Source organism: Brassica rapa, chromosome A01 (genome assembly GCF_000309985.2).
Source record: "Brassica rapa cultivar Chiifu-401-42 chromosome A01, CAAS_Brap_v3.01, whole genome shotgun sequence".
Taxonomy (NCBI): Eukaryota; Viridiplantae; Streptophyta; class Magnoliopsida; order Brassicales; family Brassicaceae; genus Brassica; species Brassica rapa.
In genome coordinates, this window is record NC_024795.2 from 27238386 (window position 1) to 27255420 (window position 17035).

General features: G+C 31.9%; 2 protein-coding genes and 2 long non-coding RNA genes across 5 annotated transcripts; 3 read left to right on the top strand and 1 right to left on the bottom strand.

The window, feature by feature from the left end:
- The first annotated feature begins 3344 nt into the window (after positions 1-3344).
- LOC103847739 (MLP-like protein 328) lies at positions 3345-5288 on the top strand. Of its 2 annotated transcripts, none has more exons than XM_033279801.1 (3): positions 3345-3767; positions 4557-4854; positions 5062-5288. In XM_033279801.1, exons 1-2 carry the CDS (start codon positions 3581-3583, stop codon positions 4823-4825), a joined length of 456 nt encoding a protein of 151 aa, XP_033135692.1. In that variant the 5' UTR covers positions 3345-3580; the 3' UTR covers positions 4826-4854; positions 5062-5288. The 2 variants fall into 2 exon arrangements, with proteins under 2 accessions (XP_033135692.1, XP_009123076.1); XM_009124828.2 differs by having other exon boundaries at positions 4557-4837; positions 5061-5273.
- LOC103848617 (tubulin-folding cofactor B) lies at positions 5107-7785 on the bottom strand. Its single transcript, XM_033279932.1, has 3 exons — positions 7135-7785; positions 6889-7007; positions 5107-6810 (listed from the first exon to the last, which is right to left on the bottom strand). The coding sequence occupies exons 1-3, from the start codon at positions 7257-7259 to the stop codon at positions 6719-6721; spliced, it is 336 nt and encodes a 111-aa protein (XP_033135823.1). The 5' UTR covers positions 7260-7785; the 3' UTR covers positions 5107-6718.
- A 31-nt stretch (positions 7786-7816) lies between these two features.
- Positions 7817-8319, top strand: LOC103847748. Its single transcript, XR_628838.2, has 2 exons — positions 7817-7952; positions 8039-8319. It is a non-coding gene; the product is annotated as an uncharacterized LOC103847748 (long non-coding RNA).
- A 4646-nt stretch (positions 8320-12965) lies between these two features.
- On the top strand, positions 12966-13984 carry LOC103847755. Its single transcript, XR_628839.2, has 2 exons — positions 12966-13566; positions 13659-13984. It is a non-coding gene; the product is annotated as an uncharacterized LOC103847755 (long non-coding RNA).
- The last annotated feature ends 3051 nt before the right edge of the window (positions 13985-17035 follow it).

Consider the following 17035-nt stretch of genomic DNA (forward strand, 5'->3'; position numbering starts at 1 on the left):
AGATGGCATGAGAGATTGGGGCATATAAATACAGAGACTATCCGGAACATGATGCAGAAGGAACTCGTTGAAGGTATATCTAAGGTTTTTATAGAGAAGAAAGTGTGTGGTTCTTGTTTACTTGGGAAACAAGCAAGACAAGCTTTTCCAAAATCTACCTCATACCGAGCTACAAAGGCGCTGGAGTTACTTCATGGGGATCTTTGCGGTCCCATATCACCGATGACACAAGCTGGTAACCGATACATCTTTGTTGTTATTGATGATCACACAAGGTATATGTGGTCAATGTTGCTAAAGGAGAAAAGTGAGGCTTTTAGCAAATTCAAGAAGTTAAGAATCATAGTTGAAAAGGAGATAGGAGAGAAAATACAAACCTTCAGAACAGACAGAGGGGGAGAGTTTGTAAGCCACGAGTTTGATGGTTATTGCGAAGGAGCAGGGATAAGGAGACATCTTACTGCGCCTTACACGCCACATCAGAATGGCGTGGTCGAGAGAAGGAATCGGACATTAATGGAGATGGCAAGAAGTCTTCTCAAGCACATGTCAATGCCAAATTGTCTATGGGGAGAAGCCATAAGACACGCTACTTACCTCATTAACCGAGTAGCAACAAGAGCCTTGAGTGATAAGACTCCTTATGAGATGTTGCGTGGAAAACGACCGAACATAAGCCACATACGAGTTTTTGGATGCGTAGGGTACGCAAAGATAGAGGGAGTACACTTGAAGAAACTTGATGATCGGTCACGAATGTTGGTGCATCTTGGTACGGAACCTGGATCAAAAGCATATCGTCTGTTTGATCCAAACACACGAAGAATTATTGTGAGTCGAGATGTCGTTTTCGATGAAGAGAAAAGTTGGAACTGGAATAAAGAAGAGACAGAAAAGGAAAGCGGTGGGAGCTTTGTTGTTACAGACAGCGTGTTTGGAGATAATGGTGAAGCAAGCTTGGCTCCTAAGGCAATCACAAGTGGAGAAGAAACAGAGGAATCTGAAACGATAAGCTCTGGTTTAAAACAGAGCACAAGTGAAGCTGTTTGTAGCGAAGATCAGTCGCAGTGTCTTAGAAGATCAGAGAGACAAACTCGTACACCAGCTTATCTCGAAGACTACATCTTATTAGCTGAGGAACTCGGAGAAGAAGTTCTGCTCTATCTAAACAACGAGCCAAGGAACTTTGAAGAAGCAAAGGGCTCGAAAGAATGGACAAGAGCTTGTGAAGACGAGATAGAGTCTATTGAGAAAAACAGAACATGGGATCTCGTTGATCTCCCGTTTGGTGCAAAACCAATAGGATTAAAATGGGTCTTCAAGCTAAAACTTAACGCAGACGGAAGCATCAACAAGTTCAAAGCTAGATTGGTCGCAAAAGGGTATGTGCAGCAGTATGGAGTTGATTTTGAAGAAGTTTTTGCACCAGTAGCACGTCTTGAAACGATAAGGTTGCTTATTAACTTGGCTGCAACAAACGGATGGGAAATACATCACCTCGACGTTAAGACCGCTTTCTTACACGGAGAACTGAAGGAGACAGTATATGTTAGTCAACCAGAGGGTTTCGAGAAGAAAGGATATGAGAAGAAGGTCTACAAACTCAATAAAGCGTTGTACGGTCTGAGACAAGCACCAAGAGCGTGGAATAATAAGCTTAACCAGATTCTTATGGAGCTTGAGTTCAACAAATGTACGAAAGAACCTTCTGTCTATCGAAAGAACATAAAAGGCGAGCTACTTGTTGTAGCAGTCTATGTCGATGACTTGCTTGTGACGGGAACTAGCAAGAAACTTATTGACGAGTTCAAGAAGAGCATGGCTCGAAATTTTGACATGAGTGATCTCGGGAGACTGACCTATTATCTTGGAATGGAAGTAGTTCAATATGATCAAGGGATTACACTCAATCAGAGCCGATATGCTAAGAAGATACTTGAGAATGCGGGAATGGCAAAGTGTAATCCGGTTCAAGCTCCTATGGAGCTCGGCCTTGTTCTGTCGAAAGCAGAGGAAGAGAGGGAGATAGATGCGACAGACTACAGAAGGAGTATCGGATGTTTACGATACTTACTACACACAAGGCCCGACCTATCTTTTGCTGTGGGTGTATTGAGCCGTTACATGCATAGTCCAAGGGAGTCTCATGGTGTTGCGTTGAAACAATGCTTGCGTTATCTACAAGGAAGCGCAAGCTACGGCCTAATCTTTGAGAGATGTACGAAGATACCAAGATTGCTTGGGTATAGTGACAGCAGCTACAACGTTGATCCTGACGATGGAAGAAGCACAACCGGACACATCTTTTACTTAGGAAAGAGTCCTATAACCTGGTGTTCGCAGAAGCAAGACACCGTTGCACTATCAAGTTGTGAAGCCGAGTTTATGGCCGGGACAGAAGCTGCAAGACAGGCGATCTGGTTAAGGGATTTGCTAAGCGAGGTCACGGGTCGAGAAAGAGAGAAGATCACCATCAGGATCGACAATCAGTCCGCCATTGCCTTGACAAGGAATCCAGTCTTTCATGGGAGAAGTAAACACATACACTCTAGGTACCATTTTATAAGAGAATGTGTTGAAAGAGAGCTCATAGAAGTTGAGCATGTACCTGGTACTGAGCAAAAGGCGGATATTCTTACCAAGGCACTAGGAAGGGTCAAGTTCAAAGAGATGAGAGACTTCATTGGAATGCAAGAGTTGTCACAAGAAGGTTTCAAGCTTAAGAGGGAGAATGTTGGGTAAGCTTGAAGATAGCTTAAGTTATAAGTTTCCTATTTGTGTTAGGTTTATCTATAAGAGATTAGGAAACTTATAATTAATAAGTCCTAATGAGTTTAGGAAATAGAGAGATATATATATATATATGAGAGATCATGAGATGATCTATGTGTGTGAGTTGAGAGCTTGAGGTTTTGAGAGAGTTTCCTCAAAGATTAATAAGAAGAGTTCTTATATATTGTGTTACATACATTGGTGATCGTGTGACTTGGATACTAGAAGTACTGGATATGCTTCGTCTCTTCAGCAGCTGGATCACTGAAATGCGAGAATCAGCGTCTCCCTCACTGCAAATTGACTTATTTAAAGATCTAAGCAAATATTTATTTAAGTTTTGTAAAGTAATTTCTGTTACTTTACAAAGAACAGAAATCCTGTGGTTTCAAGATGTGTTTCAGAAAATCACAAAACCATATGTTACAATTTATAATCTATTAATTTGCAATTCAACCATGGTCCGGCGATCCAAAAGGTAATCTGGTTCAGTCGTTGGGTTTAATAACATTGATGATAGGCCAACTACCCACATGCCACATTAATAACGTGGTCGACTATCATTTTATTTTTACAATTAAAAACACACACATTTCGATGACTAGTACGCTCATTAAATAGTATAGGTTTGAAAATGAAGAAGATAAGATTCTAGCATGCACTATCAAATGATTGGAAACGGTAGAAACCATGTTTTAACCGTCACAATCACTCTGCTTATATAAACGAAGGCGATATGTGATAATTCATCAACCAAAACAAAAGCAAAAAAAAACACAAGTGGAAACTTTAAAACAAAGATAGAAAAATGGCGACGTCGGGAACATACGTGACGGAGGTTCCGTTGAAAGGAGCAGCGGAGAAACACTACAAGAAGTGGAAGAGCGAGAACCACATCTTCCCTGACGCCATCGGCCACCACATCAAAAATGTCACCGTCCACGAGGGAGAATCTGACTCTCACGGATCCATCAGGAGTTGGAACTACACATGGGGTATAGTAATACAATTGCTTATATTTTCTCCATATATATATATATATTCTGCTTACACAATAATTTGATTTTCAGAAATTCTGTCTATCGACTTTGTAATCATTTGATTAAATCAAACATTTTTATAAATAAAAAAATTCTAACTTTGTCAAAAAAAAAAAAAAATATATATATATATATATATATATATATTCACACTTTATATACACACTATTGAGTTTAAGTTTATATATAGTGCCTGTGTGAAACTAGGGTTTCAGTAGTCTTTTGCCAAGTACTTTAAACACACAACTTTTCATTGTTTATCATAGTTTTGTAACTGTAAACAAAAATACATGCTAACGCTGGCGTTTATTTAGCAGAAGTTTTTTTCCTAAAAATATTTTTCCTGTTTATAATATATTTGAAACTGTAAACACAAATACATGCTAGCGTTGCGTTTATAATTAGCAGCAGAATTTTCCGTTATCGACTCGGTCACATTAAACAAGAAAGGAAAACAAACACTAAAATCATTCATAGCTAGTCATCATATATCGAAAGCCATCTAGATTGGTTGGTCTAGTTAAAGAACGTATAACTGTGAATTCAGCTCTCTCTCTATGGTTTGATTCACTTATCGATTCGCGACGTAGTACAACCTGTACAGACTATTTAAACGGAACATTAATCCGCTGAAATTTCATTGTGATCGTATAATATCCTTATGAGTATATATAGTATGCGGTATGATAAGTCACATGTTGGTAATTTAAATTAATGAATAAAAATGAATTTCTGTTTGTATAGATGGAAAGGAAGAGGTATTCAAGGAGAAGAGAGAGGTAGACGATGAGAACTTAACATTGGTTTTAAGAGAACTTGAGGGTCACGTGATGGAGCAGCTCAAGGTGTTTGATGTCATCTACCAATTTATCCCCAAAACTGAGGATACCAGCTCCTGCAAAATCACTATAATATGGGAGAAGCGCAAAGATGAGTACCCTGAACCAAGCACCTACATGAAATTCAACAAGAGCTTGATCGTTGACATGGGCCACCACGCCAGCAAAGCTTAATCGTCATCACCATCGATCATCATCACCATTTACAATTAGCTGAAAACTCAAAAGACTTAATTAAACGCAAGAACAATATGAAACACAAGTAGCAGTATATATATCTTCACATAGAGAAAGAGAGGAGAAACCCTAACCGCTTGGCGGCGACGAGCCGATGGAATCGCTGGAGCAAAGTGAGGCGACTCGTTGACGATATCAAGAACGAACTCCAAAAATTCGTCATCACACCCTCTCCTCATCACAATCATGCACCATCATCACTATATATCTCTATTTACTTATTAAACAGGTTTCAAAATAATAATCAATAAATGGGGGTCTTGTACGTGGCGTTTCAATTATATGTAATTGGTTGGCTTTTGTAAGATGGTTTAATTTGTTGTTATGGTCATCATCGAGTTCGATGTGATCACTATGAATAATGTATGTTGTTCACCTATCTACATTTTTCTGTCTTTTACTGAGTTAATGGTGCAAATGGTTGTTACTACAAAAACAGTTAAATAAAGATTAACGGATCCATCTAATCTTGATTTCACTAGAGGTATAGATGATAGGTATTGTAACAAAACCATGTTTGGTGTATCTACTTATTATTTTCTATCATGGCCAATTAATCTGGCTCCAAAGAGTGTTATTAGTTGTACAAGATGAAGTCAAGTTTATTAGATTTTAATTATTGATTTATTTTAAAATTTACGATCTATAATTTATTTAAAATTTTAAATCTGCATCAATGCATTTATAAAAATCAGCCGGATCCACATTAGAACACTGGATTATGTTTTTTTTATATAGCTTAGTAGCTTACTAAGTGAAAAAAGCTAATCTATTAATGTAATGGCAAGAATGAAATGTTTTGTGTGCATTGTTTATTTGAATTTCTGGATGTTATATAGATCAGACGTCTTAGCTTAAACATTAAACTGTTGTTATGCAAGTTTCTGGATGTTATGGTTTATTTCTTTGTCCTTGGTGATATAGATGCAAAGCTGTTGAATAATTTATGTATATCATAACTTGTTTATTAGTTTATTGTTCTTCATCAAAAATTAATTACTTAAGTGTTGTTGCATTGTGTTCTAACCAAGCAAGGTGTAGTAATAGTTAACATAAAGAGGATGGAGAAAACAAAAGCAAATCTTTCAAATTCCTTTAGCTGGTTTGAATCTTATATTTCATCTTCCTCGAAAGGGTCTCTTTCAGGATAATCACCAAACTGCAAGTCACATAAAACTCATGAGTATCAGAAACTGTGGCTTACAACTTCAATCTATGCATCCAACTAACTACTTTACCGTGAATGTGGTAAAGAACCTAGTCCACCGGCCCTAGAGCCAAATATAGTAGAATTCAACTAAAACTTAGCTTGAGAGTAATACATATCCTTAGGCCTATAATCAACTACTCTTATAGCTGACCAATGTGGACTCCTCCAGACTCTTACTAAACTAACATCGTGGAAAGGGAAATTTGCATTGACATCGGATCATGTCAAGAAACGACTAATCGAGTTCGATTCTATGAAGTGCAACAGGCCATTTCACTCTAATGCTACAGAGAAAAATAAATTACCTTAACTTAATTTGTCTGGCCGGACCACACCATCATGAAACGGAGGGCACTCAAATAATCTTGTCCCTTTCACCCTGCATATATAAGCCAGTATTAAGCACGTGGATCTAACAACCGAGCTAAGGCATATTGTACGTTTGATAAGAAAATCATGATGTTGAGCTTATGCAAGACTAAGAACCTCAAAGAGGTTTTACTAGCACAGAAACACATGAGCTGCAAGTGGAACCAAAGTTCGAGAGCAAGAAAACACTTCTTCTACTTTAAAAGTGTGAAGGAGTTTAAACTTAATGATGACTATAAAATAGGAAAGAGTTAACATACATGCCATCGTGTTACAGTTACCTTAACCTCAGAAGCAGCTGGATTTTGAGACACTCTTTTTTCTTTGAACTTCCTAAAACTGTCTGGTATGTGAACACAAACAACATATCAAAATAACTTGTCTCTTCTGAAACACCAACTCTAGGCAGTAGAAAACTTACCAGTTCGTTTAGCATAGTCCTCTTCTGAGATGTTATACTTCTCAACCAATGACGTATCTTCAAGCCAGCCTCCAGTTGTGACCGAGGAGGGATCAAGATCCACTATATGCAACCAAAACCTTGAGAAAGCACCACAAAAGAACAATCAGATGGAGTGATAAAACAATAAGCCATACGTTTCACTAAATGCATCTATCAAGATCACAGTAAACAGAGGTTTACTGAGTCAAATTGGCTCCAGTTTACCCATCAAAGGGGGAGTAGAAACCGAGAGGTCTTGAATCATCACTAAGAGCTGCAAACTTGGAGCCACTTTCATCATAGAGCTCTAAAGCCATAGCATTAACAGACGTCCCACATTTCTTCCACATTCATCGTCTCCTTCCATCTGTAACCGCGAAGCCGCCATCTTTCCACCCTCTAGACCTGACAAAACTACCTTGTCGGAAATCGAGTTAATGTGGGAGAGAGAGTTTTTCCGACAGAAGCGGAAGTAAGTTCAAGCGGAAAGATCTTTTGTCTGTTTCAATGTTTTTAAAGCCGAACCGGAAAAGTTCCTAATCATGGTTTATTTTTTCCGGTTATATGAGGTTTTTAGCCGGTTTGGTTTTCTTTAATTTTTTTACCTTCCTTTCGTCAGATTGTACTGAAAGATCAAGTATGTGAGCCGGTTACAGTACCTTTGGGACGAGATTAAGAAAGGAGAGGTGGAAGTCCCTGACTTAATGGTAGCAGAGTAACTGAAATTTGAAAGTCCAAACATTTTTGGTATATGAGAGATATATACAAAGACTTTCAATTCACTAATTTGGTATATGAGAGATATATACAAAGACTATATTATGTTGACCAAGACAGTAAAGGAAATACTTTCACTATTGACTGATTACATTGGCAATATATTTTTATTTGTCTCCAACCCACTAATCACGTTGTATAAATAGTTGCTACACCTATGAATCAAATCCATAATCATCTCCCTTCAAAATTATAAGTAGGACAATATAAAAAAAAAATGGGAAAAATCTCAGCAGTTTTTGTCATTCTTTTCCTGGTCTCATCATGTAAGCATTATACGTTTTATGATCTCATTCGATATGTTATAGCCTTAATGTCTAATATTTTTTGTGTGTACATGAATGGTTAACAGGCATGGTAAAAGCGACTGTTACATTGCCTTTGATAATATGTCAAACAGACGAAGATTGTCTGAAGGTTGGACTCCCAAAATGTGAGGACACAGGGAAGATGCCAATTTGCCTCCACAATTATTGTGGCTGTCCCGATAAAAGGCATCCAGCTTCCCCCACTTCTTCATCAGTGACCTCGAACTCTTGATGATCTTCGTATACATTCATGTTGATTTAATATAATGAAAAGACAATATATATATATATATATATATAAAACTCCATCGTTATTTTCTCTCCATGTATCTTTTTTTTTCCGTCAATTGATTATCTTAAACACGGGATGGAGTACATTGTAATACAAGAGCCGGGGGAACAGGTTGATATCTCCAGAAACAAAAACCCATAGGAGGGACACTAAAACCCATACGAGGGCACCAAAGATCAGACTAAAACATAACTTAGACAAATACAAATTCTTACAACTAGACTTTCCTACAATCCTTAAACAACCATAGATAGCATAGTCAATGCCTAAAATAACTCGAGGCCTAGCACAAGAATTTCACAGCTCCATGTATCTACCATCTGTAATATCTTTCTATAATAAATAATGGAAATGTTTAATGAAATAATGATGCAACATGGTCTGAGCTCTATTAATGGTATAAAAATAATTAAACCACTAAAAAACTTTTGTTCCTAGAAACAACAAAACTAAAATACTGCACACTCTGTAAATTCTCGAATCTAAATACATTTCTATGAAGAATTAAAGAAATGGTTCGAGCAACACTGAAAATGCAAAATATCCATCTGAAGAGTTTGACACATAGTATTAAGCCAAGCTGTGCAAGACTGCAAGGTAATGTCAAGTGAAATGTATGATTATGTTTCCCTTAGTGATTACGATTGATCCTTTTAGTCCAAGAGAATCAATGCCAGTAAAATTTGTCAGTTTTAACAATATTGAGTCATTTGATTGGGTGTTATCTTTTCCGAGATAACCAGTTTACATATTTCTACTGCATTTGATTGCAGGATGCAGATGCAGACAACAAGGAGCAGGGTCGGCTAATTAGGGGGACAAGCGGTGCGACCACCGCGGATCCAAACCCGTGTTCCTTCATATATTAATAGTTTAGGGGTCTGTTTTTTTATAAATCTATATTTTTTGTACAGAAATAATAATAAATATAATAAATAAAATTGAAAAGAGTCCAAAAATATATGATATGTATATAGTTTTATTTTCATCACAAAATATACAAAATATTACTGATTAAATTTTTTTAAAAAATTTTAAACATTATTTGAATATAAAATTTAAAGAGTAAAAAAAAATATTTTCTCTTAAGACCCATAACTGTGTTAAACCGGCCATGTCAAAGAGAAGGCTAAGCTTAAAATGAGACTCATGGGGACTCGAGCACGCTTAGAGTCTGTATAAGGCATGCATCTGTAAGCTAAAGGAGAAGTTAACATCAAAAGCACTCGAAGTCCTCGACCTTAAGAAGTAACTCTCTGCTTCTTCAATAGCAATATAATGAAGTCAATTCAGACAAAAAAAATAATGAAGTCAACCAGTATAACTCTGATCTAGTAACTAATTCACGGCAAGTAGTAAATTATTGGTAAAATTGTTTCTTTAGAGCAAAAAAAATGATGACTATTTCTCTTTAGACTAATTTTATATACTTTATGTCCTATCAGGCGAATTATTTTTTAAATGGCAATAATACCCTTTAAATTGTAATATTTAAATATAATAAATAATGGGTTCGATCAAGCGGGATCGATCGATCTGAAGTTACAAGGTCGAACGGATCGATCGATACTGATCATTATGCAGAACAAAAAACGCGGAGCATATACTGATCGACCTGGTCTATTTCACTCGATCGGCAAAGGTCGATTTCATACAGATCGACCGATCTCGAATTATAGACCGATCAATCAATGGAAGCATAGATATAAATCATGGTAGAAATAATGTGAAAATTTTGTGAACAATCAATGAAATATAGAAGACGGCGTGAGAAGAAGGTTACAACCTTTTTTTTTGTTTTTTTGTTTTTTTTAAATCGATTTTTTCAAATACGAATGTGAATATTCCCAAATATTTTGTTTCCATATTTTAGGAACTGATTTCTTATCCGTAGAATACAACTAAGAGAAATTCTTGGGTTCACCCCCTAGGTGAACCTAGAGGTTCACCAACCAATAGTGGTTGAGTATTTGATATTTGATATCTTTTAAAAAAGGAAATAAAATTGAATTTCCAAATATGATATAAATTTTTAAAATAAAATAATAAAAATACATAAATATAGTTACAAAAAATAAATAAATAAATATTGTTAAAATGTTAACAAAATACTAAATCCTATACCCTAAATTTTAAACTCCAAACCCTAAATTATAAACCTTAAATCTTGGATAAACCGTAAACCATTGAAAAATTTTAAACCCTAAATCATACATCAAAACTAAATCTTAATAACACTAAACCCTAAACCCTAATCACTAAACCCTAAACCCTTGGATAAAGCCTGAACCCTTGGATAAATCATAAACTCTAAATAAAAAATATTTAAAATTAAACCCTAGAGTTTATGATTTATTCAAGGGTTCAGAGTTTACCCAAGGGTTCATAGTTTACCCAAGGGTTTAGGGTTTAGTGATTAGGATTTAGGGTTTAGTGTTATTAAAATTTAGTTTTTAGTGTATGATTTAGGGTTTAAGATTTTCCAACGTTTAGAGTTTATCCAAAGTTTAAGGTTTAATGTTTAGGGTTTAGGATTTAGGGTATAGGGTTTAATATTTTGCTGAAGATTTAACAATATTTATTTATTTATTTTTTGTAACTATTTTATGTATTTTTATTATTTTATTTTAAAGATATAATCTAATTTGGATATTCAATTTTATTTCCTTTTTTAAAAGATATCAAATTTCAAATACTCAATCACTATTGGTTGGTGAACCTAGAGGTTCACCATAGGGGGTGAACCCAAGTATTTCTCTACAACTAATATGTAGAAATCGGTTTCTACAGGTTTTTAGAATTATAGTAATGTGTAGATTTTGATTTCTACATGTTTTAGATTTACAGTAAATCTGTAGAAGTCGGTTTCTACGTGTTTTAGATTTATATTAATGTGTAGATTTTAGATCGGTAGGTTATGCGCGGAATGTGTATTCTAAATATTTTAGAATACTCTTATTTACGTAGATCACATATTCTAAACATTGTAGATTCAATGAAAAAAAGTGGATTTCGTATTCTACTTCGTAGAATGCCATTTCTACTTTATTTAGAATAGAATATGAAAATTATGATTTAAACATTTTTGAGCTGAAAAAATACCACTAAGTTCATATATATATTGTATCAATAGTTACTATTTTTCTAATTTTTTTTGTTTGTAAAACTATTTTTTAAATTTATTTTCAAAAATATTAGAGGGTATTGTAGACAAAAATGACATAAAATAGATATTAGTGTAAAAGGACATAGTTATTATTTTTTGCTCTAAAAAAACAATTTTCCCTAAATTATTTATGTGGTCCTATTGATGTGATGTCGTCATGGCCGGCTTAAGAATTAAGGCAAAAAGAAGAAAAATTATTAAGACCCTAATGCGAAAAAAAAGTCTGGGCCTTTTGGCAAGTTTTAAAAATATTTTTAAAATAAATTATATAATCTTCAATTGTTTTGTACTTTCTAATTCGGATTTTTTTGAAAAAAACTAGAATTTGATCTACATGTCCGCGTGTATATTTTACTTTATAAATGTATGAATTTGATATTAAACTTAAACATTTTAAATATATGATTTAAATATTTAGTGTTATATGTTGTGTAGCAGTAGCTCAATAATCTTATTGTTTAAGTTCTTATTCCACATTATTACTATGTAATTATTTATTTTATACATAATTTTGTTTGCTATTAAATGCTAATGTATTTTCGAGGTCAGTACAATAAATTTTATCTAATCAAATAGAGAATCGCCTTCAAAATATAATTTTCAATTTCTACAGGTTACATAAAATACATATTTAAAATTTATTTAATTATACTATAGATATGATATTTACTTAAGATTATTTATATATTCATGTTGTGCTTAAAACATTTTGTAGCATCTATCATTTTAGTATATTGTGATATTTTATAACTAAATACATTATTTTTGTTTAAGGTAATTTAAAAATATTGCAAGATTTTTGTACTGGCAGTTGTAAAGGGAAATATTATCTTTCAATATATTTTAATTTTGGAATATTTTTTTTTCAAACTTTATTTTGGTCAAGATGAATTTCCTACAAATAGAATATTTATTTAAGATGCTCTAGAATCTCGATTATGCAAATATTATAGATTACAGTCATAAACATTTATTTTAGATATTAAGGAAATATAAATAAATTATGGAAAATATTATTTTAGTAAGTTTTAGTGATATATGCTATTTTTGGATGCTACGGTATTAAGTTTCCAGATTTTTTATTATTAAATTAAAATTTCAAAATATTACACTACTTTTGAATTTTACAACATAATACTTTAGCATCTATGATTTTATCTTTTGTAATATTTGTAATATTTTCATTCAAATTTTGGAATACTTTTTTTTATAATAATTTTTTTTCTAACACTTGGAATATTTATTTTCAAAATTTAATATTTGGTCAAGGGAAATTTAGAAAATGACATAATAACTTTGAGTTTATATTTTTTTATTTGTAAATTAATTCATTAATTTATAAATAATATTTAAATTTTGGAAAATATTTTTAATATTTTTCCTAATAGATTTTTTATCATTAAAATAAAATTTATCATTAATATCCTTAATGAATTATCAAAATTTTAAAGTTTTCTAGTAGCATATTTTGTAAATAACATATGAACTAAAAGTTTGTAATATATTTATTATATTTTGCATTAACCATTTTAGATAATATACTGTTGTAAATATCAAAATAAAATATTATTATAGACGAATAATATTAAAATTCAACAGATTTTGTTATATTTATTCTCAATAAATTCATTTTTTTATTGGAAAGTTTATTAAGATTATGTTATATTTATTCTCAACAGATTTTTCTTATAACTAAAATAAAAATTTAGATTTATAGTTATTTAATTACTATTAATATTTTTATGAATTCTTAAGATTTGCTTGGAATGTTATATATATTTTTTACATCACTTGAAATGTTATATATTTGATAGATTATGACTTTTTATACAGTAGATTTTTAGTATCTCTGTTTTAATAGAGTAAGATATTCATCAACTGTTTTAGGATTATTTTGAAACTCATATTGTGCAAAGAATATTTTCTGTTGACCAAGACATTAAGAAAATAATTGGATTATTTTGTAATTATATTGTCAATGTACGTTGTATAAATAGATGCTACAACCTATGCATCCATAATCATCTCCATTAAACAGATTAGTAGGACAATATAAACAAATTAAATGGAGAAAATCTCAGCATTTCTTGTCATCCTCTTCCTGGTCTCGTCATGTAAGCATTATCCGTTTAATGATCTCGATAATTTGATATGTTACATCCTTAATATGTCTAACTATTTTGGTGTGTACACGAATGATTAACAGGCATGGTGAAAGTGACTGTGACAATGCCTGCAATAAAATGTCAAACAGATGAAGATTGTTTGAAGAAATATGGAAGATGTAAGGTCACAGGGGCTCTGCCCATTTGCCCTCATTACAACTGTATCTGTTACCATGAAATGCATACTCCTTCATTGTCAACCTCCAACTCTTGATGTTATTCATATATATATTCGCGTTGATTTGAATAATGAAAAGGCTATACATATAACTCTTTTGTTGTTATGTTCTCTCCATGCATCTTCTTTCTACAATGTATCTCTCTATAAATCACTACTATTAAATTAGGAACATGACCTATTGATATAGATTAAGTCCAAGTGTCCAACTATTTTTATAACTCCATCTAAATGATTATTTAAATATATTATGTAACCACTTTTTACTAATATCCTCTTATTATTAAAAGAGGAGAAAAAAATAACCTTAAAAGTGTATTATATTTACAAACATATCATTTTGATGATGTGTCACCATGAGAGCTCTCCTCAGCTCATTTATATTTATGCCCACTAATATCTAGAATAATTACTAACTTTGCCATTGGTATGTCTTTATACAAAAAATACAACTACACTTATAATACTTCATATTGTTTTGTTATATTATAACTACCGTGTGGGTTTTCACACACAATTTTCATCTCTCACAGAAAACAATACGTCTTTGATTAATTTCATAAAATAGCACTTATAAATCTATCGCTTCGTTGAATTTTAACTAGGGTAACATTATAAAACATGTATAAGAAGAGGTTGATTAGAGAACGCCCACACATACATATACTCATACAATATGAAAGTAAAAATAGTAATACGATTGGAATCCAATCACAATAGTAGACGATTTTAGAATAAGCTAAGTTATGATTTATGCTCATACAGACTTGCAAAAACAATTCTAAGGTACAGTTTTGTTCAAGTATGATTACAAGATAAATTTAAAGTTAAGAATAAAGCAATACTAAATACTCAATTGGATAACTTTATGCTGCTAAGCGAAACTAAGTTTCATAAAACCTGCAACATTTCTATAAGGTTAATGTTCTGTTTGTTCCATTTTACTGAGATTTATAAACCTCATGCAATTGCATCAACGTGGCATAGTCTGTTCATTGTTTATTTCTCTATATTGTTTCTGGAAAATAATGTTCTGTTTGTTCATTTTTCTTGATATTTCTAAAGTCTGCAAATGTTTATAATTTGCGTAGCTCAAAGTGTAATCGATTTTTGAATTGAATACCCCAGTATGAATATACATCCATTTTACCAAAAAAATATGAATGTACGTCCATCTAATACTGAAATTTGAATATAATATATATATATATATATATATATCAAATTAGGAAAATTATAATACTCATAACTATTACGAATCATTTATGCAACGCAACACAGAAATTTGATCGCCTCTGTTAAAATCATTTGAACGAAATAAGGAAAGAATTTTAAATTTTCAAGACGACATTCTTAAAATTAAGCTTTAAAATGTTAACTTTGTAGTCAATGATTAGATATTTCTTCCATATTTAGTGGGCAAGTTATTTGGTGATTAGGTATATTTATTTTATTCCTTTTTCCTAATATAGTTCAATAATAAATCGGAAATAAGGCAATCCTTACTAAGCAATTACATATTAGTAACGAATCATCCATTCATTATAGTTATACGATTGTGGTGTATATAGTTATTTACATAGATTAACTTTCCGAAATATTTTTTACACATTACATATTTTAAAGTCTTATAATATCTCACCTTTTTAAGTATTCTTATAGTGTTTTATACTTTATGCAATATTTTTAAAACTGACCGGAATCTAGACCAGATTTTATTTGAGTCGCGGTTCAATATGGTTTGACCATGTAAAACATGGTTCAATAATTTGGTTCAATATTTTTGCAAATATAGAAATTTAAAAGTAAAATTTTTAAATATGATACAATTAAAACATAAATAAAAATAAAATATAAAATATTAATGACAAAAAAATCAAATATAAAATATTTTCATATTTTTTATAATTTTAATGATTTTTATAAATTTTAATAACTTTGAGATGCAATCCGACTATTTGACAGCTTCATGGTCAAACTAATTGTTAGATCCAACCTGATTACGTGACCGGTTCATGGTCGAACCTGGTCCAACCACCGAGTCGGTCCGATTTTAAAAACACTTTTGGTATAGAAGACATGGTCATGTGTAAAAAAGAATTGGTTAGCCAATTTGATCCTTTCATCGTTCAAGGTGTTTCGAAATTGATAGTCAATTTCACGATTACATACTCATGTGAGTCTTATCGCACCACCAAGCATCTAATCAATTATGTCATCATACTCATATTAATATGTAAGTTAAAAACTATATATATATATACATATATATGTGTAAAATATTTTTATTTAACAATGTAATTTTAATTTTATCTTGCGCAAGGCGCATGTCTTATCCTGGTTAACCTTTATTTTAGCTCCATAATTCTAGGGATCCACTTATCTCAATTGATTTTAGTCGATGGTTCCATTTTAATCCACAATTATAGGGTTTCACTTTTCTCAGTTAATTATTAGTGGATAGTTATATGTAGGATTAATAACATATGCAAATAAAATTATCTTATCCTGATATTAGCACTTGATAATAATATAGGTAAATAGAATACATACGTTAGTGGACGGTTTATGTCAAATTATTTTATTCTACTAAGGTTCTAATATGTTTTACTAAAACCTATGATTTATTATTTTCACCTGGTAATTTTTTCTGAAAAATACCTAATAATATTTAACATAGCATTACAATCTACACTTTTTAATAATACATAATTGACTTAATGCTTGAGGTTAGTCGGTTTAATAATTAATTTATTATATTATTTTGTAAAAAACAATATGTAAACAGTTTATTTAGATGAAAATCACCAATATGTATTACTGATCGAAAATTCTTCAATATGGAAATGATAGATTTTATGTTTGATGAAAACTATTAGCAACTCTTACAATATATATATCTTTCAGGTATTTATATCAGTTTTTGATTTAATTCTACTAAGGTTTCAAGTTTTTGGAGGTAGTAATTTAAATCTCATTAGGATATTAATAAATTTTGGTTTCATATTTTTATGGGTTTAATAAGTTTTAAATACCCGATTAAATCATATAAAATTCTAAAAGTAAAATATATCTTTAAGTTCTCCAAATTAAATAATAAAAATAAAAAATAACATAATTTTATAATACATGACTGAATACCTAAATTTAACATAAATTACGCCAGTCTAAATATTTGAGTGAAAACCCAATAAATATTTTGAATATCTCCAATATTTTAAGCATTTTAAATTATCATTA

Bases quoted from the DNA above. Each gene is read 5' to 3' on its own strand.
- LOC103847739 (XM_033279801.1), top strand. From the start codon at position 3,581: ATGGCGACGTCGGGAACATACGTGACGGAGGTTCCGTTGAAAGGAGCA. The intron at 3,768-4,556 runs GTATAGTAATAC...CTGTTTGTATAG, and splicing joins GAGTTGGAACTACACATGGG to ATGGAAAGGAAGAGGTATTC.
- LOC103848617 (XM_033279932.1), bottom strand. From the start codon at position 7,259: ATGTGGAAGAAATGTGGGACGTCTGTTAATGCTATGGCTTTAGAGCTC. The intron at 7,008-7,134 runs GTAAACTGGAGC...TGCTTTCTCAAG, and splicing joins TTCTACTCCCCCTTTGATGG to GTTTTGGTTGCATATAGTGG. The intron at 6,811-6,888 runs GTAAGTTTTCTA...TTCACATACCAG, and splicing joins GGACTATGCTAAACGAACTG to ACAGTTTTAGGAAGTTCAAA.